The 26717-nt window shown below is 48.0% G+C and overlaps 2 protein-coding genes, 1 long non-coding RNA gene and 1 other non-coding gene across 4 annotated transcripts; all 4 read right to left on the bottom strand.

Moving 5' to 3' along the window:
* Positions 1 to 2085: 2085 nt before the first annotated feature.
* Positions 2086 to 2649, bottom strand: LOC104584132. Its single transcript, XM_010238271.1, has one exon. The coding sequence runs from the start codon at positions 2647 to 2649 to the stop codon at positions 2086 to 2088; it is 564 nt and encodes a 187-aa protein (XP_010236573.1).
* Positions 2646 to 4679, bottom strand: LOC100821317. Its single transcript, XM_010238270.1, has 4 exons — positions 4610 to 4679; positions 4386 to 4478; positions 3393 to 4298; positions 2646 to 3274 (listed from the first exon to the last, which is right to left on the bottom strand). The coding sequence occupies exons 1-4, from the start codon at positions 4677 to 4679 to the stop codon at positions 2646 to 2648; spliced, it is 1698 nt and encodes a 565-aa protein (XP_010236572.1).
* A 689-nt stretch (positions 4680 to 5368) lies between these two features.
* LOC106866484 lies at positions 5369 to 5977 on the bottom strand. Its single transcript, XR_001406855.2, has 3 exons — positions 5897 to 5977; positions 5754 to 5803; positions 5369 to 5474 (listed from the first exon to the last, which is right to left on the bottom strand). It is a non-coding gene; the product is annotated as an uncharacterized LOC106866484 (long non-coding RNA).
* A 5250-nt stretch (positions 5978 to 11227) lies between these two features.
* Positions 11228 to 11299, bottom strand: TRNAQ-UUG. Its single transcript has one exon. It is a non-coding gene; the product is annotated as a tRNA-Gln (tRNA).
* Positions 11300 to 26717: the final 15418 nt, after the last annotated feature.

Below are 26717 nucleotides of genomic sequence, written 5' to 3'. Positions count from 1 at the left end.
CCTCGGGGAACCTAGGGTTCCGGCGAGCAGCTCCGGCGGCGGCGCGGCACGGGCGAGCGGCGTCAGGCGGTTCCGGCGACGTGGGCACGATGGGGAAGCGTGGGTCGACGCGGCTTGGCGAGGCGAGGAGGCGGACGGGGTCGGCGCGGCTCAGGGCGGTCGGACGCCACGCCTAGGACGACGCAAAGGGGACGGCGAGCGGCAGACGGCGGCGGAGCTGCTGGCTCGGGCGTCGGGGCGCTGTAATGGACCAAAATCGACGAGGTTCGCGTCAGAAGAAGCGCTAGAGAGAGAGAAGAGATGTGCAGGTGGCTTCGAGGATGGCTCACCGGGACGTCGTCGGCGAGAGAAAATGCGGCGGCAGCAGTGGCATCTCCGGCGAGGAATTAGGGCGGTGTGGGCGTGTGATCAGCGAAAAGGAGAGGGGGAAGACGCGCAGGCTCCGAGCTTTATAGGGACGCGCTCGGGGTACTTCGGGAAGGCCGAGGCGAGGAGATCGCGGCAGAGACGGCGCGGCGGCGAAAACGGCAGGCGGCGCGGGGATTCCGACGCCTTCCTTCGGGGACGAAGCCTGACAGGCGGGCCCCGCCTGCCAGCGGCTCGGTGCAGGCGGCGCGCGGGGGGCTGGTTCGGTTGCGGTCGGAACTGGGCCGGTTTGGCCCATTTGGCCGGGCCGGTCCGATTTTCTTCCCTTTTTTTTTCTTTTAGCCTTTTCTTTTTTTCCTTTTTCTCATTTCTTTGATATCTTTTGATTTTGAACTCCGAATTGGCCCAAATAAATTCCAGAAATTTTTTAAAATCATGTTTTATCATGATTCAACTTTTGGGAGTAATGTCCCCTCAAAATAAAATATATAAAAATACATTTTCCCTATAAATGCCTTTAGGGCTATATAACTATTTAAATAAAATAGTTTTTCAACTCCAAATAATTATCCAAAAATTACGGGATAGCTTATTTATGCAATAAACCCCTTTTATAAATAAACCCTATTGGTTTGAAGATCCAAAGCTCAAATGGGTGTAAACCCTAGGGTTTAAATTGAAATAAAAACTTTTAAAGCCTTTTGAGATTCAAATTTGAATTCAATATGCAATTGTGGCATGATGCTCATGGATGCAATGCACATGTAAGGATTCGAAATTTTGGGATGTTACATCATCCCATATTATAAGCAAAGCCATCCTGAACAGCTTGGCCGTCCCACTCTGTTTTGTGAAGTTGCATGACGCGCCATCTACTATGTTAAGGGGTATCTTGAACCTTTAGTGGGCGGTACTGCCTCCTGGCATGATTGAAGCAGCGATACCCGCTATTGCCGTAGCCACTGCTATCTTCTCCTCACCTCTGATCTTAGCGAGCAAGGCCCTGTATAGGAATGTCTTCCCGGTGCCTCCTAGCCCGTCGACAAAAAACACTCCTCCAGTGCCGCTGTCAACAGCCGCAAGTATCTCGTCGTATGCAGACCTCTGCTTAGGGTTAAGGGAGGACGCCAAAGAAGCGTCCTCAATGTCGACCGCGATACTGGACTCCTCGATGATCTCTCTAGCCTCGCCGCCAGTGTCGTCATATGTTTCGTCCATTTTCGGAAGAGGGAAGGACGTTATTTCTTTGCCCATGGACTGCAGCATTTTTCTGATGTCAAGCAACACCTTCTGCTCCACCGTGATTGGGCAAGTGATGTACTGTCTGTAGTCTTCTAACATTCCCTCAAGGTGCCTATCCTAGAGACCGCGCGGATCTCTGGGCTCGCAGAATACAAATATTGTTGCGAAGAGACTTCGGAGCGACGATGGCATCGCGAATTGCTCTGCCTCCGTTAGGCACTCGTCGAGTGCGTTGTTGGCCTCGATAAGACCCCTTTTTTCGGCAGCCTCCCGAAATGTTTCACATAGGACGCCGTCAACCATTCGCATGTCTTCGAATGAAGTACAGCCTACAACATGGTTAAGCAGTACCCTTAGATAATACCTATCTCCCTCCGCGCGATGGGCTGACACGATTCGGCCTACTTGGGGCCGTTTTTTCCTTTCCTTCCAATACTTATCTCCCACCTGCCATGTAAACCATTCTGGAAAATCCTTCTATAGTATGGTTCTTGCACACTCGTGTGTTTGGTTGGCCTCAAAATACTCCGTGAGCATTGATTTTGATGCCTTCTCCCGCTCGACTACGTCTCTAAGATCCTCCTTCGCGTTGAACGATACCATATGCATACCCGGAAGATGAAGCGGCAGCTGTAGGACTGATGGCGAGTTATCGTACAGGTTGAAGCCAAAGATCCTCCACAAAGCTTCTGGTGGAGTAACCCACCTCACGTCAATATATCTCTTGATCTCGTCAATGTTTCCGTCGCTGTCAGGCTGCTCAAAATTCATCGACGTTCGGTCTCCTCCCTTGTAGATGTACTTGTAAATATATTTGACTGCCTTGATGCTGAAGCACACCTCGATGTTAATGTGGAAGTTGAACATATGGAGGAGGTAAGGGTTGTACGGCACGACCCATCTATTATCCAGCGTCTGACCTCGGACATGAGCACTGCGACCGTTGTCCCGTCGATGATATACAGGATAAGAATCCTTCCCTTGGATGGTGGTACTGTTGAATAGCCTCGGGTATAGGTTCTTACACAACCCGTCCTTCATGCATACGTTATTTGACTTAAGAACACCACACGGGCCGTGCATTGCTTGACGACCATGGCATAAAGGTCCGGGTACTTGTGCTTTTCTGGGAGCTCGGCTGAGATTAGGCGGTCATATTGCTCCGGCACCTTGAGCTTGTATTTAGAATCCATGATAAGCAAGAAGTGGGCATGTGGGAGGCCTCTCTTCTGGAACTCGACCATGTAAACATATGCTATGACAACGCCGAGTATGTGTTCTTTGAAAAGCATGTCTTTCATGGCTTCAAGCTTAGCTCTGAATACCCGTACGAAGAGGTCCGGTCGGTACTGAGGTGTCTGGCTGGGGAACAGCTCGTTGACAATCTCATCCCAATTGGGGTTGCAGGTCATCATTAGGAAGATGTCCGGCTTGCCGTACTTCTGCACCAAGCCCATTGCGTCCATGTGCCTTCTCTTCATACATCTATCCCCTCCTTGGAATGACCATGGGAGCACTGTCCTTTTACCAACCTCACTCGCTCGAGTCTCCCCTGCCGCGATGCTATCAACGACGCCTTTGTATAGGTCAGCTCGAATCTGTGGCTCCGTGTAGTATCGGGTTGAATATCGCAGGACGCGTCTGTAACCTATAGCAGTAGTAGTCCCTAACAGATACACACAGACGGTTACCTGTCTCTTCTGAAAAGCAAGGTGGGAGGAGATTTAGAAATGTATCATAATGGTATAGAAATTGAAATGCTAAATCATCTCGGAAAGGCCAACCTGAATCGTCGTCGTCCCTTGACCGTTGTGCTAACTCCCAAAGCACACCTCGTTTCGGGATGTTGGGATGCCACCCGAGCTGCCCCTTTGGGAAGAAGAGGGGGTATGAGAGCGGGTCATAGCAGCCATGTGTAGCCTGTATGCTGTATCTTTCATCGTTGTCTCCGTACAGAGTGATGCTGCGTTTGAACCTCCTCGCCAGGTCGGTGCCCTCCACCCAGATAGCCGCCACTTCTGATGCAATAGGAGTGTTGTATGTCCGTTGATCCAGCTTCTTGTCGGTTTTCAGGTCGATGCGGTACTTCGCGAGGCTGCCCGCATGGGTGCCTAGATTCCTAAACGTCGTGGAGTAGGGGTTACCTCTCATGATGTTTGCCACCTTTTTGACGACATCTTGGTCCAGGTTCTTGGTAGTCTCACTGCGATGGCTTAGACTGGGATCGTCGTCATAGAAGTAGAGCTGTAGATGTTCGGGTTTTGAACCAGCCCCGAAAGAATGCACATTATGGTATATTGTTCCGTGCGCCCGAAACTTGTACACCCCAGACCTCATGTTTGTGTAGTTGTCGTCAAGGCTGACGACGAGGGTTGTGAAGAAGAAGTGACCGTTGAAGAACCTAATGCTATCTTGAAAATGACGTGAGTCCGCATCAGCACTAGACCATAGCCTCATAAGCTCCGGGATGGGCTCTAGATCTGGGTCTGCAAGCTCTATCTGCCCATTCCGACAACAAAATCCTTTGCTCTCATACTCAAACTTCTTGGCCTTGCAGTGATCGCAGTTCGCACCGTGTTCCAAGATATGGGTGCTGTCTGGGATATTTGAGTAGACGAAGTCGAATGGGTCGATGCCATTGCTTGTCGGAGCTGCATCCGCTGGTCCGTCAATGTCCATGTCTGCGGAACCTGTAGGTATTGAGATAGACATTCTTATAAGAGAACAACACATTATCTTATAATATAAATCGGTGAGATTTGAAGGTTGGGGCATACATTCTCCGGCAAACATGTAGTACTCATCATCCATCAAGTCATCGGAGGAGACGTCTTTGTCCATGATATCCCTGAGGAAGGTTTCCTTGTCACCTGCAATGTGATCGAGCTTAACAAAACAGAATATCTGGGCATAAGAAGTGTGCCACTAATTTGATTATTACCGTCGGTTCTGATGGTGAATGATGGCGTGCTGGATGATGGGCTTGCTGGCGAAGAAGCACCTGTCTCTTTGACAATGGATGCATGTGTGCTTGATACGTGGTTGGCTTCAGCTGTATTAGGGCAGGGCATTGCGATGGACTGGGCACGTGGCGTTTTCCTCTTGGTTGCAAATGTTTCATTACGTCGTGCTAGCTGTGCCTGTCTCTCCCCGGCTGGTATTGTCTGCCTGTGTGCTTTTCGCTGTGAATTTATGCCTTGCCTATCTTGAACTGAAAGTTTTTTCCTGGTAGCCCTCTGTTGAGCATTCCTCTCTTCAAACGTCTTATTTTTTCTGTTGTTTGTTCTATGTGCATTGCTCTCCTCCCTCTGCTCTCTCTTACGGGCATTAATCTCGTCCTTCTGCTGGGGTGTAAGATTGGCTCTTCTACGGGCATTAGAAGCTCTCCTACGGGCATTTAATCTCCTCCCTCTTCTTGGCTGTAATGCCGGCTCTTCTACGTGCATTCTTGCCTCCCTCTATTGCGGCGTGATGCTGGCTCTTTTACGGGCATTAATCTCCTCCCTCTGCTGCGGCGTGATGCTGGCTCTTCTACGGGCATTAATCTCCTCCCTCTGCTGCGGCGTGATGCTGGCTCTTCTACGGGCATTAATCTCCTCCCTCTGCTTGGGTGTTATCATACCTCGTTGAGCTTTATCACGTTCCCGTCTTGCTCGATTTTTCTCTTCTCTCGTATTGTGAGCTGTATCATACTGTGAACCATGTGTTGGGCTCGTAACGTCAATTTGAACTGGCATGTCCTGATCATCATCACCTGAGACGGAAGGTAAATCATCCAAAATAACTGATTCACAACATCTTGCTTTTTTTAAAGGCCGGTTATCTAAATCCTCAAGAGTGTTTGTTTCAACGTCGTGATCCATGGTCTGCAAGCACAAGGAAAAAAAGGTTAAGATCCCAACAGAGATATATGACACCATCAACAATAAACAACATACTCTTAGACTTAGATGGGTCAACAATTTAAACTGTTAATTAAAAAGCATTAGAAGCATGAACATAAATATACTCCAGACAGTTTGAGCAAGAAAAACAGAATCTTTAAGCAAGAAGATTCAACATGAACACGATAATGAAAAAGAAACAAGATCTATACCGTACCAACTGAAATTAACGGCAGATGCTTAACAAGATTTTTCCTGTACCTTGTGTGGAGTTCGGGCCACTCGGTCTAACGAAAGTTTGGGCGAGAAGCCTGCAATAGTTCAGGCGCGGCAATGTCAATCTGGTGATATTTCTGGTGCGGCAATGTCGATCTCGTGTTCTGGAGTTCAAGGGGATCGAATACCTTTTGTAGAACGGGCGAAGGATTCCATGGCACCCCATTGCTCGAGTTCGTCTCGGATTTGGGATTGTGCCGTGTGGGAAGAGGAGACAGATTTTGTAGAACGGGCGAAGGATTCCATGGCACTCCATTGCTTGAGTTCGTCTCGGATTTGGGATTGTGCCGTGTGGGAAGAGGAGACGGGGTGTGGGGGAGTGCAGTGAGGGCGGCGGCGGCGAGCGCTGGGAAAGGAGAGGGCCGTGCGGCGGGGGTGAGCAGCGGGGAAAGGAGAGGCGGCAGCGACGAGCGCTGGGAAAGGAGAGGGCCGCGCGGCGGGGGAGAGCAGCGGCAGCGGTGGCATGGCCGGGGGGGGGGGGGAGGAAGAAGAGTTCGGGGAGGGGGAGAGCAGCGGGGAAAGGAGAGGCGGCGGTGGCGAGCGCTGGGAAGGAGAGGGCCACGCGGCGGGGGAGAGCAGCGGCGGCGGTGGCATGGCGGAGGGGGAGGAAGAAGAGTTCGGGGGCATGGGAGGAAGAGGGTCCCTCGCCGTGTGCGAGGGACTCTCCCGTGCGAGAGGGTCGGGCGGAAACGGTCCAGTACGTACGGTGACGGTCGTACCATCCCCACCAATTCCAATTTAATATATTGGTATAGATTTAGGATCAGAGGGAGTAATAAGCATGATATTTGGGTTGGGAGAACATGATCGAATCAAAAAATTCTACTAATCCTGGCCTTACATCCTTTGGCACAAAATTATACTAACCGATTAACCAATAAGGAGTTGAAGACCATGGTTGATCTCATATTGACGAATCACGATCCACATGGCCAGGCGGCCAGCATGTTTACCTGAGATCGTACATATGTGCATCGGAGAAAAAAAAACCGAAACCAAAGATAGCCCAGAACTGTACTAAAGCAAACTTCCATTGCTCCTCTAATATCTTTTGGGGTTATTGCTGGAATGTAATGGGCTTCTATATGATTCGTTTTTAATTGCAAAGAAGCAAAATGCAGTATTCAGAAACAAAGGGCAGGACATATGGTATTTAATATTCACTTGGAGCTTGGAACAAAATAAAGAAGATTTATAGAGTATTATGGTCGGCTACCTCATTAACGGGGAGAAACTTTTGTGGCAGCTTGTGTCCGTGAAGTTTTCCCTCTCTTTGTTCACGCATAGCTCCATTGTCTGAAAATTTCAACACTCCATGTTAAACACGTACGTTCCCTTCTTCAAATCAAGGATCCTGACCTCCCTAGATAGACCAATCCACTGATAATTTATCTACTATGAGGTCTCTGGCTACCGTATGTTCGAAGCTTACCAATCAAATCGTTCTGGGACCAATACCAACATTACCGTCAAAAAACTGGAGCATGCTGATAGAGAGAGGGAGTGAGAAAAGGAGAGAGCAGGGGTACTTGTGGCCGGAGCAGAGGTGGCGTGATCCGCATACAAAATCAAGGTTGATCGACAACATCGATCGAGACATGGAAGACACCACTGACAGCCGGGAATTAAGGACATCACTGGGAGTGGTGACTATGCTGCAGGAAGGCGACGGAAGCCAGAGAAGTTGGTAGCAGAGAACGCAGCAGCAGCCGCCACGATTCCAGAGGATGCGATTCTGCTGTGGAGGACGTGTCAGCAAAGGAGGAGGGTAGCAGATGATAAAGGTGCCAGCAAATGGACGATGCGGCGGCGGCGACGGCGGTCGGGGAGAACACAATTCGAGGAGACAGGAGTTCGGGAAAACCCACGTACCAACGGAGGAGACTGGAGATCGGGAAATCCACTTAGCGCGAATAAAGGGATCAGACCGTTCTGATTTAACTCCATGCTAGATTAAAGGCCAGAAATTTTGCTTTTTTGTGAGATTTTCTAGCATCCTATCTTTTTTTCTGGTTGCTCTGTCATGTACTTTTAATATATAAATAGATTGAACTAAAAAAATGACAAGAATTTAGGATCGGAGAAAGTAATGAAAACCAAAACATTTGTAGTATACGATCAAGATATAACCACAAAGTAAAGAATATTCGTACATCAAGCAAACTATTTTGTCGTATGAAACTGTGAAATTTGAATGGAGAAGCACTGTGCCAAGAACACTATAAAGAAAAACTCATACCGCAAAAACGATCACAAATTTCCATAGAAGCTCAATCAAAGTATTCGAGGTGGCACAACTACAGCGCCAGCCCCTACATACATTTAGAACATATTTATACTACATAGATAGTAGAACCGGATGTCCACAAATACATGTAAAGCAACACTCTTTGTGGAGAGAAAATAATTAGACGTGGAAGTTAAATTTGACTCATAGATAGTAGCAGCAAACCTCCACTTTATACTTCACATGCATATTGTTAATACAATTCAAGAGCAGGATGCACGGCACTTATTAACATTTAATCAAACATGACTGGAAATTTGTCAGGCATAAACATCTATTATATATTAAAAGTAAATGGCGGAGCAACCATAAAAAAGAGAGGAGGCTAGAAAATCCCACAAAAAAGCAAAACTTCCGGCCATGGATTTAGTGCATTAATCAATCACAACCGTACATCTGGATTGAAGAAAATTACCAACCAATGCCATTATGTGAAGAGATCTCTTACGTGAAACACCTCCCCAGCCTCCTCCGTACCCCTCCCTGTACGGCCCCTGGCAGCTGTGGCTAGAACGCTGCCCCTACCCGCCCCAGTCTCCTCCGTACCGTGGCCTTCACCCTTCAGGCCTTCGCTCTCTCGAGGTCGCTTCCCCGTCGATCCACCACAAGAATCTGTATGCCCATGGCGCCACAGGACGGTGGATGTTGCACGTGATCTCCACACTCGCCTCGAGGTGCTCATGCCCTTTTCAGTAACGTGCTTAACTCTTAACTATATCTAATTATTATTACTTTCTTGATTCTGGAGGTTTTTATCAGGAAGTTGCTAATACATGCATAGATTTGATGCTAATGCGGTGGTACTGATCGGTGCTTTGAGGCATAGCACTATTTATTTTTTGATTATTTTGATGGCAATATTTACTTTCTCAATGTTTCTATTACTACCTCCGACCATAATAAGTGTCGAGATGGAGTACATCAGTTTTGATCCTTTTTACTTTACAACAGTTAAATTAGTGCAGATACCCTGTTTAGCAAAAAAAATAACAGTGATTCTTAGGACGAAATTTGTTTGTTCTTCAATTTGTTCAGCACCCAAGCTCAGTTTGAACTATCTAAAACTAAGAAGGATGGCGCTTTACTGATTTTATCTCATATTAGTGATTGATATAACATATCAAAGCAATACAATTTTGTTCCTAGAAGATACAGTACAGGAGTATTGGCAAAAATTCGTAAATATTAATTGGTGATTGTGACCTTATCAAGTTTTATGTGGATGAGCTAATGTACTGATGAAACTAATAACATATCCGATGTCTTGATCAGCTCAAGGGTCATTAAGGAGCTGAATCAATGGATGTTTAAAATTTTACAATAAAAGTGCTGAGTGCTTCAACTCCGAGAGTCTCCCTAATTAATGCAGGTACGCATGTTGCTCTTCTCTGTGGCCTATTCTTCATCTAAGAGCTAGAAGAATCATGGTCAATTTCATCTGATCCCTGCCCATCTGCTTCCATTCGAGTAGACAATTAACTCCTCTCTGATCCTCGGTGTTCTCTGTCTGGTGTTCCTGTGCAGGTATCGCTCTTGCAGCTTGGAGGTGATGTTGTGCTATTATTATGCATGGACTCATGGAGTGGAGTCATGGTTACTGCAGCAGTGCTCCTACGGAGGTTATTGGGACAAGCCGACAACGTGTTTGAGTTAATAGGCAAACCAAATTCTGTGTGGGGGAGCATAATTAAGTATTCGATCTTCAGTTATAGACCAACGAGTTGCAGCCCTACGGAAGAAAAAATATCCTTCTAGTCCACACAATGGATTTTAAAGGTTTGCACATGATTATTTCTAGGTACCTCGATCTAGATAACATGCAGGAGATTGGTAAAGCAATATTATTTCACTACAACATACAGATGTGCTATATCAAGTTTTATCTTCATATGAAGTGGTGGAGAAGATATGTCAGTCATCCAGTTGACATGTTCTAGAGTTTCTGTTGCCTTATTGTGATGCTTCGCACGGTGGTTGAATCGATCTCCTACATCTCGCCTTGCTCAATAATGTCAAGAGAGCGGTGCTGAAATTATGTATTACCTCCTTGAAATCCTTCTGCCTCTGTAGGGTGTCTGCTATGTCCCCTCCTCTCCATGTCCACCATTGATGGCAGCCGTCAGAAGCCGCCCCCAACATTAGACTGCCTAGAACTCCTTGTGACAAGCACTTACTGTCATAAATTCGACCCATGTTTCCGGTAATTCTTTTGCATGTCCACAGATGTTCCAAGATGTTGTCCCTTCTCTCCTTTTAATTAATCTGAAAGTTTTGGTTCCTCACCTAGGAGAAATGCATCCAATTCAGAAAGCTGTGACAGCAATAATGATTTTGATTGGATAGACTAACAACAAACTATGGAGAGCCAAAGCACACAAGTGAAAGTCATCACCAAAAAGGACACTTTCAGGTAAGCAATTGATACCATGTCATTGCAGTTGCAATAGGTGTACATGAATTATAGATGATATAGTTTGATGAATTTATGTTTTAGTACACTTCTTCACATGTAGGACACTTTCAGGTAATCCAGTTATCCATTGAAGCACATTCTACGCCTTTTTGCCCTTTTTCTGGGAGAGAGGATTCTATGTATCTGTGTGAATTCTAGAATTTACACTCACGTGGAATGCTGTTCAGCGAAGCATGCGAAGATAGGAAAATGTCCCAAAAGAATGAGGTTTTCATGCGTCTTCAATCAACACTATCTCTACGGAAACATGTAACAACAATCCACGGGTCATGACTTGAGATTAAAAAAGAAACAGGTAATCTGAAATTTTGCTGCCATAACCATGGGAAGAAAGTCTACCTCCAGAAGACTTTGTTGTATGAGGGAGAAGGCGACAGCAGAGGACACCGATCTGAACAGAAACGATGCGATGCGAGGGCAAAGCACCAGCAGAGCACCGATTGAAATGAACAGAAACGCGACGGGATCGAGGGCAAAATACAATTGGGGCTGCTGCAAGTAATGGTGCATCGTGGAACAAACAAGAGGTGTGTCTATTTCTTCCATGACTGCATCAATCTCTATATAATAGTAGTACAGCGGATCGTCTTAAACATTTAATTGCTTAATAATTGCTTGATTTGTTTTTCCTCCGTAGGGTAAAGTTTTGTCTCATGCGGAGTACAATATGATTTCATCTTTTGTTTCATCAGAAACAATCTGGGACGGAAGGATTCGAACCTCCGAGTAACGGGACCAAAACCCGCTGCCTTACCACTTGGCCACGCCCCATTTCGGGTTGTATTGCGCAATAGTAGTATAGCGTATCATCTCAAGATTTATCTGCAGGATTGTATTTTGCAGACGAAACTAATCAACATCGTGGAACAAGAGTTGCGTATAGATCAAGGCTATGTGTAAGCAACTCCGGTATTAATTAATCCAATTGTAAGTCTTTAGTTTGTTGGAGTTGCCTCTCACAACTCACAAGAACACGCACAAGAACCAGGGCTCACAACTCACAGGAACACGCACAAGAACAAGGGATCGGGCAATGGCTGCCTCTCACGGCCTTGCCCTAGATCATCAAGTAAATGTCCGAATATACTAATATTTAATAATGTATTTAGTGCTATAGCTATAACGTATCACATAATCCATGCAGTGTATGGAGCAAGAAGCAATATTATGCAATTACTAGAAAAACCAGTAGTCGGGTATGCGAAGGTTCTTGCTTGAATAATAGTACAACGAAGTAGAAATAGTAGCGCTGGCACACTCGATTTTCTGACAAATCTACTGTCGTGTAACTTGTAGGTTGCCTGTGCACTTAGATTTCTCTGTTTAAGTGTAAAATTTAGTGACTTATTTGCAAATCCTTTTCTGCATTGATTTTTAGACTTTGGTATATATATATATACATCTGAATAGTTCTTTACTTTCTGGTGTAGTGACCACTTGCGTCATTTGGGTTAAGGTTCAGTTTATTTTGCTAAACCAGTCATGCAACATTAGCGTAATAATCATATGGTGTACCCGGGATATGTTTCTGAATACACTACTACAGAAAACCCCATCCGTGATCTCTTACAGTGGCGGTTAAAACGGACCAAAAAACACACTGCCACTGGAGACTTCTCGAGGCATCCACGAGCGCCACCAGTGGCGGTGAATATTGTCCCGAAACAAGTCACCGCACCAGTGGCGGTGTTTGTCACCGCCACTGGACATGGCCATAGAAACCCTAACAACCACCAGTGGCGGCCGTAAAAAAGAACCGCCACTGGTAGACCACTCAATACATGATGGTACTACTCAGTCTCAATGACCATCCCTGAACCCCTTAAGCACCACCCGATCATTAGTTTAGTACTCAACCGGAACGGGAAACGCACTGAGCACTGAGTAGTAACCACCGGTAAGTGGGACGGCGGAATCCTTTTTATGCTGGTCGGAACTCATGTAAACTAGCGAGGTGGGACTAAAGCGGGGAAGCTGGTGGGAGAGCACCAGTGGTGGGCCTCCTTTAACCCGCCTCTACTGACCCCTCCAGTGACGGTTTATTTTTCCGCCCGCCACTGTAAATCGCCAGTGGCGGTTTAGCCATACACCTGCCACTGGTTCCCTTCCTATATATAACTAATGTGCGAGGCCGCAGCTGGTCGACCTCGCGCGTCTGTCTGGACTAGTTGTGGCTCTCTCCTGACTCGCGCCAAAATTGATGGCAGCGGCCGGCAGGTAGCTCTCCCCCCTTCTCCTCCCTCTTCCTCTCTTTTCTTCCTCCTCCTATTCTTCTCCAATTTGGCAATTTCGCCATTAATGGCGCTGTGGCCGCTGGCGGGAAATTTGGCCCCGATCTCTCTATAGCGGCTCCCTCGGTCTGCCCCCGCTCTATCCGTGGCTCCCCGCAGCATAGCTCTGCCTTCCCCCCTGGATTGCCCTCTCTATGGCTTTAATTTGCTCCCATGAGCTCTCTCTCTCTCTAGCTCTCTCTCTGTAGCTCTCTCTCTCTAGAGTTCATGGCCGTTGCTGCTTATGTGGGAGCATAGCCCCTGGGGGTTAGCCCTAGGGTTAAGCTTAACCTCGGGACCGGTGTACGTGCATGTTTGAATCATATTAAATGTGTGTTGACATCGGCCTTCGTGCTGTGCATTTCATATGTGATGTGATACCGGCCGTTGTGTCGATGTGGGTGGTTTTCATGTGGGTGGTGGTAATTTGTTTTAATGCAGGCATCGAATTTCATAGTGCAAAATGCTATTTTTTAGCAAAAGTCATGCCAAAAAATTTCATTTTTGTCGATCAAGCTGATTCGTTTTTTTAATTGTGTTGTAGCTCGATGGGCCGTGCTTGGATGTACGAGGACGGGTTAGAGCGGCTAAAGACTCTTGTCGATGCCGGCGTGGAAGATATGCATAGGAAAAGGGTGATAAGATGTGTTGTCCCTGTGTGAGATGTCGGAACAGCAAGCTGTACGAGCCAAAGGATGTCGAGATGCACTTGCTCATGCGGGGATTTGTGCCTGATTATTCAAGGTGGACTTCTCACGAGGAGGATGGCATTGAAGTCGATGACGGCATTGAGATGGAAAACATGGAGTCTGACGACCAGCCTGGTGAAGAAGCATACCGTGGCGAGGATCCACGGGACGTTCCAACCGGTAGGATGGTTGAAATGCTGGACGATCAGCATCTGCAGAATCAGTTGGATGAACCGAGGATGAGAGGATGTCCCGTAAGTTCGAGAAGCCGAGGGAGGATGCCGAGACACCGTTATATGAAAATGCCGGGTTGGATAACAGTGTGCTAGAAGTAATGCTCGAGCTTTTGCATATAAAGGCAAAATACAACATCGTGCACTCGGGATTCACGAAGATTCTGAGTTACCTACATACGGTACTTCCTCCGGCAACAAGTTGCCTAAGAGCACGTACGAGGCGAAGAAAGTTACATGCCCCCTCGGGTTAGAGGTCATCAGATACCATGCTTGTCCGCTGAACTGCATCATATATAAGGGCGACTACAAAGACATGCACAGCTGTCCAGTATGCAAAACATCCCGATACAGGAAAAAGACCCCAATCCTGACAGCGGCGAGGAGGAAGAAGTGAAGCGTGGTCCGGCGGCAAAGACGATCTGGTATCTCCCGTGTGGCACCAGGCTGGAGCGTTGGTTCCAGAACAAGAAGGATGCCAGGTGGTTCATCTAACACGACGCGACTCAGGCGGATATCGATCCCGAGGGCGTGTACCGCAACGATGATGGAGTCCTCAGACACCCCGCAGATGCGACTCAATGGAGGACTCTGGACGACAAATTCCCCGAGTTCGGCACAGAGGCCAGGAACATCAGGTTCGGGATAAGTACGGACGGGATCAATTCGTTCGGAAACTTGAGCAGCAAACACAGCACATGGCCGGTGATCCTATTCATATAAAACCTCCCCCCGTGACTTGTCATGAAGAGGAAGTACATCCACCTATCAATGCTCATACAAGGTCCTAAGCAGCCTGGAGCTGATCTGAACGTGTATCTGGAGTTGCTGAAGGATGAGCTCAAGGAGCTTTGGGAGAAGCGTCGAAAGGTTTGGGACGCTCATAAGAAGGAGGAGTTCACCCTTCGAGCAGCTCTTCTGACATGTGTGCATGGCTACCCGGCGAACGGGAACTCATCGTGTCAGTCAACACATGGTTACAAAGCGTGTACAAAGTGCGGGGACAAGACAGAAGGGATGTTCCTGCCAGAATTAAAAAAGATTGTGTACATGGGACACCGTAAGGGGCTGGAGATGAAGGACCCGTGGAGGGATGATAAGAAAAAATTCAACGGAAGGGCAGAGAGGCGGCACAAACCGAGGGAACTGACTAGACACGAAGTATACGAAATTGTCAGGGACCTCGAAGTCGTGGCCGGGAAAGCACAGCCGGCTGCTGGTCCAGATGGCGGCCTTACGTACAAGAGGAGGTCCGTGTTCTAGGACCTGCCTTACTGGAGGTTCTTACAAAGCCGTCACACCATAGACGTCATGCATGTCGAGAAGAACATGTGCGACAGCCTGTTGTGCTTGATGATGCACCACGCAGACAAGTCAAAAGATGGACCAAAGGCACGGAAGGACCTGCAGTGGATGGGGATAAGGGAGAAGCTGTGGCCGATAGAGGAAGAGGCGCCGCAGGAAAACAAGAATGGTGAGCGCACGATATATACGCGATGCAAACCTGCGTGTTACAGTCTGAGCAAAGCCGAGCTGCATAGAATGTGCAAGTGTCTCCATGGCATCAAAGTTCCATCGAACTACTCATCCAGCATCAAGAAACTCGTTGACATGAAGAGCCACAAGCTGGTTGGCATGAAGTCTCATGACTGCCACGTGATTCTCACGCAGTTACTTCCGGTTGCAATAAGAGGCTGCACGGAGCCATGATGAGAGAGACGGTCATGAAGCTCTGTGACTTCTTCGACATGATCGGCCAGAAGTCGATCACGGTGGACTGTTGCCTGCAACTGAGGGACGCAATGATACAGATATTGTGCGAATGTGAGATGTTCTTTCCCCCAATGTTCTTCGACATTATGGTCCATCTGATGGTCCCCGTCGCCGATGAGATCTTGTTGTTAGGGCCATCGTTCCTGGACAACATGTTTGGGACCGAACGATACAAAGGCGTGCTGAAGCGATATGTTCGTAACAGAGGGCGTCCTGAAGGAAGCATCATGGAAGGCTATCATGCAGAAGAGTGCATTGAGTTCTGCACTGATTGGTTGGCGGACCGCAAACCCATAGGGGTCCCCGAATCAAGACATAAGGGGAAGCTAGAAGGTGTATTGGTTTTACGTCAAGCAATACGTAGAGTAACTCCCAATATAGGAGTAAAAACAAGACGTAATAAAAAAGGATCGACGCGGAAAGTTCCGATTGAAATAGGATCTAAACAAGGAAGAGCACTTGCCATTCGTTGGTTATTAGAAGCATCCCAAAAGCGTCCGGGTCGAAATATGGCTTTCAAATTAAGTTCCGAAGGTGGGCTTGCCCGGAAGGATCTTGATGTGCATGCCTGCCAAAGAATGGACGACTTTATATGAGCACACAATATGGTGCTGCAACTCACGCCAGAGGTCGAGCCGTTCATGGACATGCACATCGAAGAATTTCGAAACCTCAACCCTAACAAGAATGATGATTGGATCCAGCGAAAACACAATTCTACATTCGCCATGTGGCTGAAGGATCTTTGGTATCCGAGGGCTGCGACGAATGAAGATGAGAAGATTGTCCAGAAGTTGTCACGGCTTCCCAACCGCAACGTCGTGACATACCAGTCCTATACAATGAATGGGTATACGTACTACACCAAGGCTCAAGACCGTAAGAGTACGTACCAAAACAGCGGTATAGTGCTCGTAGCTGAGATCGGGACCGACAGCGAAGGCCAGACTAAAGCGTACTACGACGTGGTCGAAGAGATCTGGGAGCTTGACTACACCTTCACCACCATCGCCATGTTTCGCATCAGATGGGCATGCGATGTCAGGCATGAAGATCATAGGTTCACAACAATGATTTTGCCAAATGAGGTTCCCCGTCATCAGGTGAACGTCAAAAGAATCTCGGCACTGCTTGAACAATGATAGTTTGCTTCCAAATGCAAACAAGTCTTGTTCATAGAAGACCCGATAGCGAAAAACCGCGTAGTCGTGAGGAGAGGCAAAATGAGCATTGTTGGGGTTGATGGAGTAACTTCACAACAAGACTATGAAGGTTTCCCCGATCCCACGACCAGGCAAGAAGAAGAGGTGGCAAGACGGACGATCCAGACAATAAAGAAGACAAAATTACCCACACAAGACGGGGCCTACCCCAGAAGCAGCCACGATGAGGTCCAAACGTATAAGAGGAAAGAGAAGACAACAAAGAAAAAAGACAAGATTGTCCAATAGTTCACTATTTGTATAATTTTGATAAATTATGCTCATTGATGATTTTCAATGTAATTTGAATTCTAACGAGGTTTGAATTTTAACTTGTTCAAATTTGAAAACAAATGCCGTAAATTTGTTCGAAATATTTTTCTAGTCATAATTCATATTTTATTTCCTTGTTTTGATTTCAGAAACAATTACATAATGCATATTTTATTTTAGAATGAATATTTTTGAAACTTATTACACGTTATTTTCATTACAAAGGAGGAAAAAAAAGGTTTTTAAGCCCGCCCGGGTCAACTGAGGTTTTCGGATTCAGGCCCAGCCAGGCGAACCCGGGAGCAGACTACTACCTACTAGGCCAGCGCAGACCTGGGTCCACGGGGTTGTAATCCGAACCCATAATGAACATTACAGGTACCAGGCCCACGGGCTAGGCGAGCAGCGGCGGTGACAGGGTAGAGGAATATTCGGAAGCTGATGCATAGATGGGAGAAAGCCTTATATGTCGTTCGAAACGCGTGTAGTCCCACCTCGCCTCGCGTGGCACCCCGCAGAAGGCCACCAGTGTGGTGATCCAAAGAAACCCGCCACTGGTGCGCGTACCAGTGGCGGTGGTTCCCGGAAACCCGCCACTGGTGCCCGTACCAGTGGCGGTGACCCCAGGAAACCCGCCACTGGTGCGTGCTAACAAAAAGGAGGGGAAAAAAGTTTTTTAGCCCGCCCGGTCAACTAGGCTGTTTCGGGTTCGGGCCCAGACCGACGAACCCGGGAGCTGCCTACTACCTACTGGGACAGAAGAGCACGGGCCCACGGGGCTATAATCCGAGCCCACTAGTGCGCACAGATAGGGTACTGGGCCCATAGGCCAAGCGAGCGGGTGTGGCGGAGAGAGACATTTGATTTTATTCGGAAACTGAAATAGGAGGGGGAGGAAGCTATTTATGCTGGTCGGGACGCACCTAAACTAGCAAGGTGGGACTAAACTCCCACCTCGCCTCACGCGGCAGCCCGCAAAAGGCCACCAGTGGCGGTGAAATCACAGGAACCCGCCATCGTTGTTTTAAAGCACCAGTGGCGGTGAGTACAGGTAACCTGCCACCAGAAGGGGGCACCAGTGGCGGTGATTTACAGGAAACCCGCCACTGGTGAGTGCTAGAAGTCATGGGGATTTCCCAAATCTTGTCCCAGTCACCAGGGGCGGTAATTTACCTTAAACCCGCCACTGGTAATAATTTCAGAATGCACTATTATATTCCTATGATATTCTCTGCGTTTCCAAAAAATATAGCAGTTGTACTTTTGGGTGTATAATAATCATGTTTGTTCCCAATAAAAGTTTTCGACATTAATTCATAGTACTTCATGCAAATTTCTGTAATTATGTGTGGCTTTTCTGCTAATTTAATTCCATAAAATTCAATTTTCATCGAAATGAGCTGAAACTTTGCATGGGAACACCTCTCAGTCTAATGAGGCCACATGGAAAAAATTAAGCTCAAAGTTTTTTAAATGTTACAATTTGGATGTTGGCTTAGAAGCTATCAGAGATATCTACCTAGATGATCCCAAAATGGTATTCTTATGGGTTTCATTTGGATACACCAAACTTCATATGCAGGCATATTGTTGTGTGAGAAGCTTCCATGCCAAATATCAGACCATTCTGAGCAATTTTGTAATTTATAACATTTTTTAACCACAGTAAACACTACAAAAGCATAAATATTTGATTTTCAACAATGTATTTAGCATTGAAAACTTTAGTGAGACAAGAAATAATTATTATACACTTGAAAGTACAAGTGCTATAATTTTCAGCGAGACACAGAATATAATACTAGAGCCAGAATATTAACCAGTGGCGGGTATATACAATATCACCGCCACTGATGCGTGGAACAGGAATGTGGTGAACCCTCACTCCTGTTCCAATTACCAGTGGCGGGGTTTTCATATACCCGCCAATGGCGGGTATCCGGAAATCCCTGCCACCGGTGATCTCCTGCACCGGTAACCCTAGGAGGGGTCACCCCTGACGGGTATCCACTAAATACCTGCCATTGGTGATGTTCCCTATATATATTACAGAGCCGGACTTGGCGAAAATTTTGTATCCGAAGCGCGCGTCTATTTTGGACTAGTAGCGCTTCCTCTCTCTCCCCGACGGTGAAGCCCTACCAAAATCTCGCGCCACCGCCGCCCTTCTCCCTCGCCTCCCTCGTGCCTCCCTCGCCGCCGCCCTTCTCCTCGCCTCCCCGACACCGCCGAAACCCTAACCCGAGCCGCCGCCGCCGCCATGTCGTCGCAGGACCCGAGCTCCGGCGGGGGGTCGCAACGGACGACGGCCCTGCCTTGCCGCCGCCCGGACCGCATCGCCGGGGGCGCGGCCAGGCCTCCTCGACGCCGCCGCTTCCACCGGCCACGGCTGCCCCCCCCCCCCCGACCCCGATCACCGTCGTTACGGCCCCCGCCGCCGACCCCGCCTCCACCGCCGCGCCCGCCGCGGCCCGACCGCGGATGCCGCCGCCCTTGCCACTGCCGAGGTAAGTTGTTTGTTTAGGTTTAATTTTCTGTTTAGGGTTGTTTGTTTAGGTTTATTTTTCTGTTTAGGGTTGTTGTTTAGGTTTAATTTGATGTTTTAGGGTTGCTGTTTGTTTAGGTTTAATTTTCTATTTAGGGTTGTTGTTTAGTATATAACTTATAAGGGTTAATTTGATTAATCTTAGGCAGAACAGAAATTTCTTGTTGTTTAGGGTTGCTGTTAGTTTACTTAAATGATTAATTTGTTGTTATATAACTTATAAGTGCTTATTTCTGTTCATTTATTAGTATATGTTGCTGCTAGTTAGGTTAACTTGTTGTAGCTTAAGATAATTTGATGCTTATTTGATAAATATGTTGTTGTTGGTGTTGTTATTGGTGCATGTGATCCCGACCATCGTGTCGGTTGACATGAGCAATGTGGGCCCGGCCATCGTGCCGGGTCATTGAGAAGGGTCCGGCCATTGTGCAGAGGGGGTATATGTGGGTGGGAATTTTTTTTATGCAGGTATAAAATTCGGGCAGACTCATTTGTTGTTTTACAGCAATGGTCATGCCGAAATTTTCTTGTTTTACAGCATAGGTTATGCCGAAATTTTCTGGTTTTTTTAAATTAGTTTTATAAGTGTTGGATAGGAACCTTAGGCCCGCGTTGAAGAGGTGCCTGAGCAGCCACCGGTTGTGGAGGGAGAAGTCCACGAAGAAGCGGGGGCATCTTCCTCGGGCTCGGAAATTGCCATGAGTGATGGCTTCGAGCACAGCGAAGAAGAAGCCGAGGAGCAGCTGTTCCTTGAAGGAGCCGAGGAGCAGCTGCTCCTTCGAGGAGCAGCTAACGAGGAAGAAGCCCAGGGTGCGACGTCTCAGGCAACGGCCTCGACTACTTAGTCAAAGTCAAAGCGGGGGGCAAACAAGGTGCCGTCGGAGTCGTGGGTTGTCACAAAGCTCAATAAAGAAAGCTACCCGGAGGAACCGGTGGAGGCTGCAGAAAAATTCGCCAACACATGCAACACCATCGTACGGGGACGCGCTCGGATCTATCAAAGATGGAGCAACGTCTCTGAAGCTGTGAAGCAAGACTGTTACGACGCGGCATGGAAGCGGTTCGTGCCTGCCAATGATGAGATCCGTGTACGGTTGGAATGGTGGATGCACCAAGTCATTAGGAAGGGCCAGAGCACGTGGCAATATAACTACAGGAAGCTCATCGGCAAAGACTGGAAGACTGTGGTTAACAAGCACTGGAAGGGGATCTCGGAGGAGGACTGGGAGAGGTTCAAGGTGTGGGTCAGGTCCCCTGAATTCAAGGCCAGCCAAAAATGGTACAAGGAGCTTTGTGAGAAAAGGCCCTTCGACCACCGCCTCGGCAGACGTGGACGCCCCGAAAAGGAGAAGGTGTGGGCGAAGGAGGACGCCGCATTGGACCAAGCCGGGATACAGCCGAGGGTCCCAACTTTGCTTCGCGGTGAGCGCTCCAGCAAATGGATGCGGTCGTCCATGACCGCAAATCAGTGGGCGGGCCTGGAGCCTATGTCAGAGAAGCAAGAGGCTGCACTCATAAGGCCTCGTCCTGACATCTTCTTTTATCGGTTGGCCTTCTTATACTCACATATAAGATTAACACCGAGCATGTTGTCTTTTGTATACAGGGTGCAATGGCAGAGTGGGAGTCGATGGCTCCCACTCGTCTATCAACCAACAGTGGGATGATGCCATCAGCTATGCTCTGCAACGAAATGAGCACGGGGGCCATATGCGAGGTGTCGGTTCCGGGCCCTTTCGCAGGCAGATGGCGAAAGAGCAAGGTTCCTGGAAACGCAGAAGGGCGGCCAGCAAAGAACAGAGCTCTGAGCAATTAGATGAGAAGATCCAGGTGTTGGCGAGGGAGGAGCTTAGGAAGCTCATGCGGCATGCAAGGGACCAGCGTGACGTCAACAAGTTCATTGATCACAGTGTTTTCCCGCCGACGCCCATCCAACCAACCCCACCCACACCGGATCTATCCCCGCTGGGGAATAAGAGCACCTCATACTCCAGCACCGAGTGCCAGCTCGACCCGCTTGGGCCACCCGACGAGAACATCACGGTAAGCGTCTTCGTGTGGTACGAAAAATAGTGAAATACCACTATCATGCTCCAATCTATTAATGATGCTGCCATGTTTGTCATGCGCAGAAGGACGTCAAATGCCGGCTACACATGCCGACGGTGGGTAATCCTCTAGGCGCGTGCGGGTTGCTGATGCCGTGTACGGCCGTGGTGCACCACGTGACCCTGCAAGACGACATGGTCAGGGTGCAGGTGGACTCCGTGCTCAAGGGCTTCGAGAACGAACCGGTCCCTTATCCTCCGCACGAAGAGGTGACGACCCTAAGGGATTGCGTTAACTCCTACGTCATCTGGCCTAGGAGGTTGGTGGTCCTCGCTACGGAGCCTTCTCCGTCTCCATCTCCGTCGCCCCGCCTCAGTCTGTCTCCACCCGCCCAGCGCCTGACGTCTCCGTCACCGCTTGGCGCCTCACCCGGTCCTTTGGACTACGAGCACGCAAAACGAGAATTCTCACCTGCCGCGGAGTGCAGCGACGACGATGCAGGCCAAAATCCTCCGTCGCCGCCCAAACCCGAAGCCCCGAAGCCATCTGTACCAAGACCCATGCCTCGGAGAGCCGCAACAGCATCGACCCCGTTGGAGCCCCGTCCAAGTGCCCCATCTGGGATGCAGGTCCCCCATAAACCGGACAATTCCGATTTCCTGAGACGCAGGAAATTCACAAGAGGGGGACAGGCGGCAAGGCAAGCAAGGGCTCCTCCAAGGAGGGGAAAGAGTCGTCTTCTACAAGAAGACAACCAAAGACCGCGCCGCAGATAGAAGGGATTTGGGAAGAGCGACCAGACATTCTGAAGATTCCCACCCACCCCCGTGTTGGAGATAGATTGCCTGATGGATCTTATTTCGTGGACAGGCGATTCTCCCAAATTTTGTTGTTCCACCCCGGACAACCGATGGTGTCCCTGGATGACCTGTATCGCCTGCCACGGGAGATGAAAGAGCTCCATGAGAAATACATGAACGTGGCATCATCAGGCGCAGACCTAACAAATCTGGAAATTAGGGTTCAAGTGCCAAAGCATTATGGCTTCTTCGACTCCAATACAGGGGAAATCCAGAGGGAAAACGACGTTACCTTCGGCATTGACTTCCTCGACTTGTTTCACCTCTTCAATCGCAAGTGCCTCGACAACGCCATATTAAGACTGTGGTGTGTACACTACACGAGGGAGGCCTATATGGTGAAGCAATATGGGATGGCTGTCGCCGACCCCCTTCTCTTCAATGCCACTTTGCTTGGTCCAAGCCCATTGTTGGCCGAAAGTAGAAGGTTGGCGATTGAATACCTCACTCAATTCATGTTGAAGCACAAAGACCGCCGTTTTATATTGATATTGTACCATCTGCAGTAAGTTGTTTTCAGTTCGCGTGAATATATACATCTTTTTCCGTCGGAAGACTTGCTTGTTATATTATTTGGCTAATACAATGTGCGTCCTTTTGTGAAACAGTGGCCATTGGGTGACAATCGCCATCTGCCTCAATCTTGGAGGGGTCAAATATTTATATCCACTACGACGCAAGGAGAATGAATCACAACGAGACTTTGACCTGATCAAATATGTCATCGACGCAGCCTATCGCAACGCGGTGAAATGGTACGCGATGCCTGGCTTCAGCCGCAATCCTGACGCTCCCCTCAGGCACACTTTCAGGTTCCCCTGCGAGCAACTGCCTGAAGGATCCGTCTACTGTGGTTACTACTGCACGCACACTATTCAGCAGTTCATCAACGACCTCTAGCCGAAGGGGAAGAAGACCTTCGAAGAAGTGAGGAATTGGTTTCTGGCCAACGCCGAGTTAGGGCACAACTCAGAAATTCTCATGTACGAGATCCAAAAGGACATCGGCGAAATCCTCAACAAGGAGGTCCTCAAAACGAGTGGGGATTACTACGGCAGCAGCATTGTCGCGAAAAGTAGTTAAATTGTGTGGAACACTTTTATTTGTTGCTCATTCTTTCGAACACGTTGTATACATGCATGTGACTTGAATGTTTAACTCGTGTGGAACTTTGTAATATATTTGCTGCTATTCTATTTCTTTGGTGATGTATACGGTGTTGCTGTATTCCTGCTATTTTCTGTGTTGTGCTGTATTCCTGCTATTTCTGTGCTACGGGAATATTTATTTTTACACATAATTCATTTAAATAGTACCGGTGGCGGTTATAAACCACCGCCACTGAACATATAGCAGTGGCGGTTAGACACCACCGCCATTGGAAAAGGTTCCAGTGGCGGTGGCCACAGACCGCCACTGGAAATGTCGTGGGTACTGCGCCGGCCACAGCTGTACTCCACGCACTATTCGGGTGGTGCCGGAGGGATTTACAGTGACGGTTTGTAGGTCTTCGGTGGCGGGTATTTTACTCGTGTGACACCCCGAGACTGAATTTATGCAATTTAGCCCCAAATGCTAACTCGCGCATAAATCAATCCCCAGTGCCTCCCTACGATGAACACTTCACAACATACACGCAATGTATTCACCGTAGGATGTTACAAAAATGATAACATTACATCACTCTAAGACTCAAGATTAAGCCAAGCTCATACAAGGAGCAAAATACCAAGTTATTACAACATCATTACACCAGCGGAAGCAAATTAGGCCCGAGTACGGACAAGTTACAATTATTGCCTAAGAGGCTAAAACTGAAAAAAAAAGGAGAGCCCGCCACAAGTTCATAGAACCCTGCTCTGGAATCTTCTGGCTAAACGTCGAAGCTGTCGTCGTCGAACTTCACGAAGTAACCAGCCGCCTGTTCCTCCGAAAACTCTAGAGAAAACAACGTTGCAAAGCAGAGTACAAGGTACTCGCAAGACTTACGGGAGAGCTAAACTAGATATGCAACAAGTCTCAAAAAGGGTGGATAATATGGTGGGGTTATGCAGCAGCAAAATATCTGGAGAGACTCACTAATGACATCGTCTAAGTAGAGGATAAGAAGCGTCTACCAAGTGAGGTGATCTTCTAACAACTAACACCAAACAAACACAACTTCTTATCACCCCCTCAACCCCTTGTGAGGAAATGATCCAAAGGCACTCACACTTAAGCAGTTTTAAGCATATCCATGATTAAAGGCATTATACTACTCAAGTTGAAGAGATTAAGTTAATTAATTTGATTGAGTTCTCTATGATCAAGTAATGACCAACCAAGTCTTTCAGAATCTATGATTAAGTTACAATTATTACGGGTCCGTAACCGCGGACACGGCTTTCAGAAAGATTTATCCCTGCAGGGTTGCCAATTTACCCGTACACGTTCGTCCAACCCTTGACGCCACTAGAATGGAACACACGCAAAAGCATGTGCCGGCAGGATTGAGCGACCTGACGTTTCCAAGCCACACAACTAATCCAGGGAACCACCCAACTGAGTCTAATCCGAAACGAGAGCCCGGCCAAAGCGTCGTACGGACTCAAGAGTTGCGGGAACAGCTGGTAGTGGTTCAGTGTCCGCAGAATGACCACTCCAGACATGTGCCACGGTCCTATATGTAGGCAAAGTACCAAGAAATCTCCAAACACAACACCAGTATATATGCGATATGCCAAATGAAACGCCCGAACTATGTGCCCCTGGAAGAGCTATGAAACGAGTACTAAGCCGAGGGGGAACCCATATATTCTCCCATGAGCGGTTAGCACGAAGTTTCTTGGGTCGGCGAAAACGAGAACTCAGTCCTTAGGTCGGCGCCAATGGAACAAAACACCAATGCGTTAGCACGTCCTCCCATCGTTGCCTTGTGCAGGTAATAACATGTCACAGATTAATAATTGCAATTAAATACAGAAAGTAGCATGTGGATGTAACAATTGTATAACCCCAAGTAAGGACACTAGACTAGCAAGCTAAGCAAACTTCTAATGACCAACTAGGGCAATAACAAAGATGTGACATGGTAATAGGATAAGGAACAAGACAACAGGCATTTGAGTAGAGCTGACTAAAGCTATGCAATTCTAGAGGGATCGTGACAATAACCGAGAACGTAACTTAATGCAAGAATGAGAGAGAGGCATTGGGTATAATCAACATTATCAAGGAATGGCTGCTTGCCCAGATTCTCGGTCGCTGGGCACCGAGAGAGGGGATCCGAAGAAGTGTGGTAACTCGGATCGTCGACGGAGTAAGTCGGAGTCGCTATCGTAAAGAACCAAATCACACAATACGCAAATAAGTAACCATTCATAGGTGCAATGCACAATACAACATGAGATGGCATGTGACAACATGTTGCAAAAATATGCAAGTGAAATGATTCCATTTAGCAACAAAATTAACCATTAGGTGATTAGAACATGGTAAACAGCTGCTTTAAAATAAACAAATGGCCTACCCAAGTATGCTACTGTGTTCTACAAGTTACAGGGATCAACTTTGATGTTTACATTAATTACAGATGAGCTACTAGTTTTAAATTAGAAACTACACAAGTTTATACGTTTGAATTTCAAATCTGGGACAGATTTGAAATTTGAAACCCCAAAGTGTAATTCTAATTGCACAGTTAAATTCCTTGCATTTTTCTGTTTCCAAAACGTATATGGTTTGCCCAAATTGGATTTAGCATGCATTTACTAGGAATTAAAACAGATTAACACAATTTCTGGAATTTTAAAACAAAACGGGAAAAAAAACACAGCAATCTAAAGCTACTCAGGCGCAGCTAACCTGTGCGGCTGACAGCGGGCCCGGACAAGCTGACGAGGCGGGGCGCACCGAGCTGGCTGACCGCGGTCACTGACCAGAGCGAACGGATGAGCAAGGTAACCAGGTGGGCTGCGATTCGGATCTTACAAGATGCAGGGCGTAAACCCTCCTAACTCAACCCAAGCGGGCGGCTTGGGGGCACGCGCGGCGGCCACGGCGAGGCATGGATGCCGGCGACCACGGCAAGCGGCGGAGGCAACCATCTAGCTCGAAAACAACGCGCGGAAAAAGTAAACCTAGGTGGCACGAAGGCCACCTCACAGACCATAACGCAAATGGCGGCGCAGCGCGACGAGCTAAAGCTCGCCGGCAGCAAGCCGGAGCGTGCGGGCGGCGCTACGACGCTACGGTGCTCGAAAGAAGGCACGGACAGAGGCGAGAGAGAGAGGAGCTCACCCCGGTGACGTGAGAGG

This window comes from Brachypodium distachyon, chromosome 3, assembly GCF_000005505.3.
Source record: "Brachypodium distachyon strain Bd21 chromosome 3, Brachypodium_distachyon_v3.0, whole genome shotgun sequence".
NCBI classification, from domain to species: Eukaryota; Viridiplantae; Streptophyta; class Magnoliopsida; order Poales; family Poaceae; genus Brachypodium; species Brachypodium distachyon.
The sequence above is the reverse complement of the archived record's forward strand: the minus strand, read 5'-3'. Positions and strand labels throughout refer to the sequence as shown.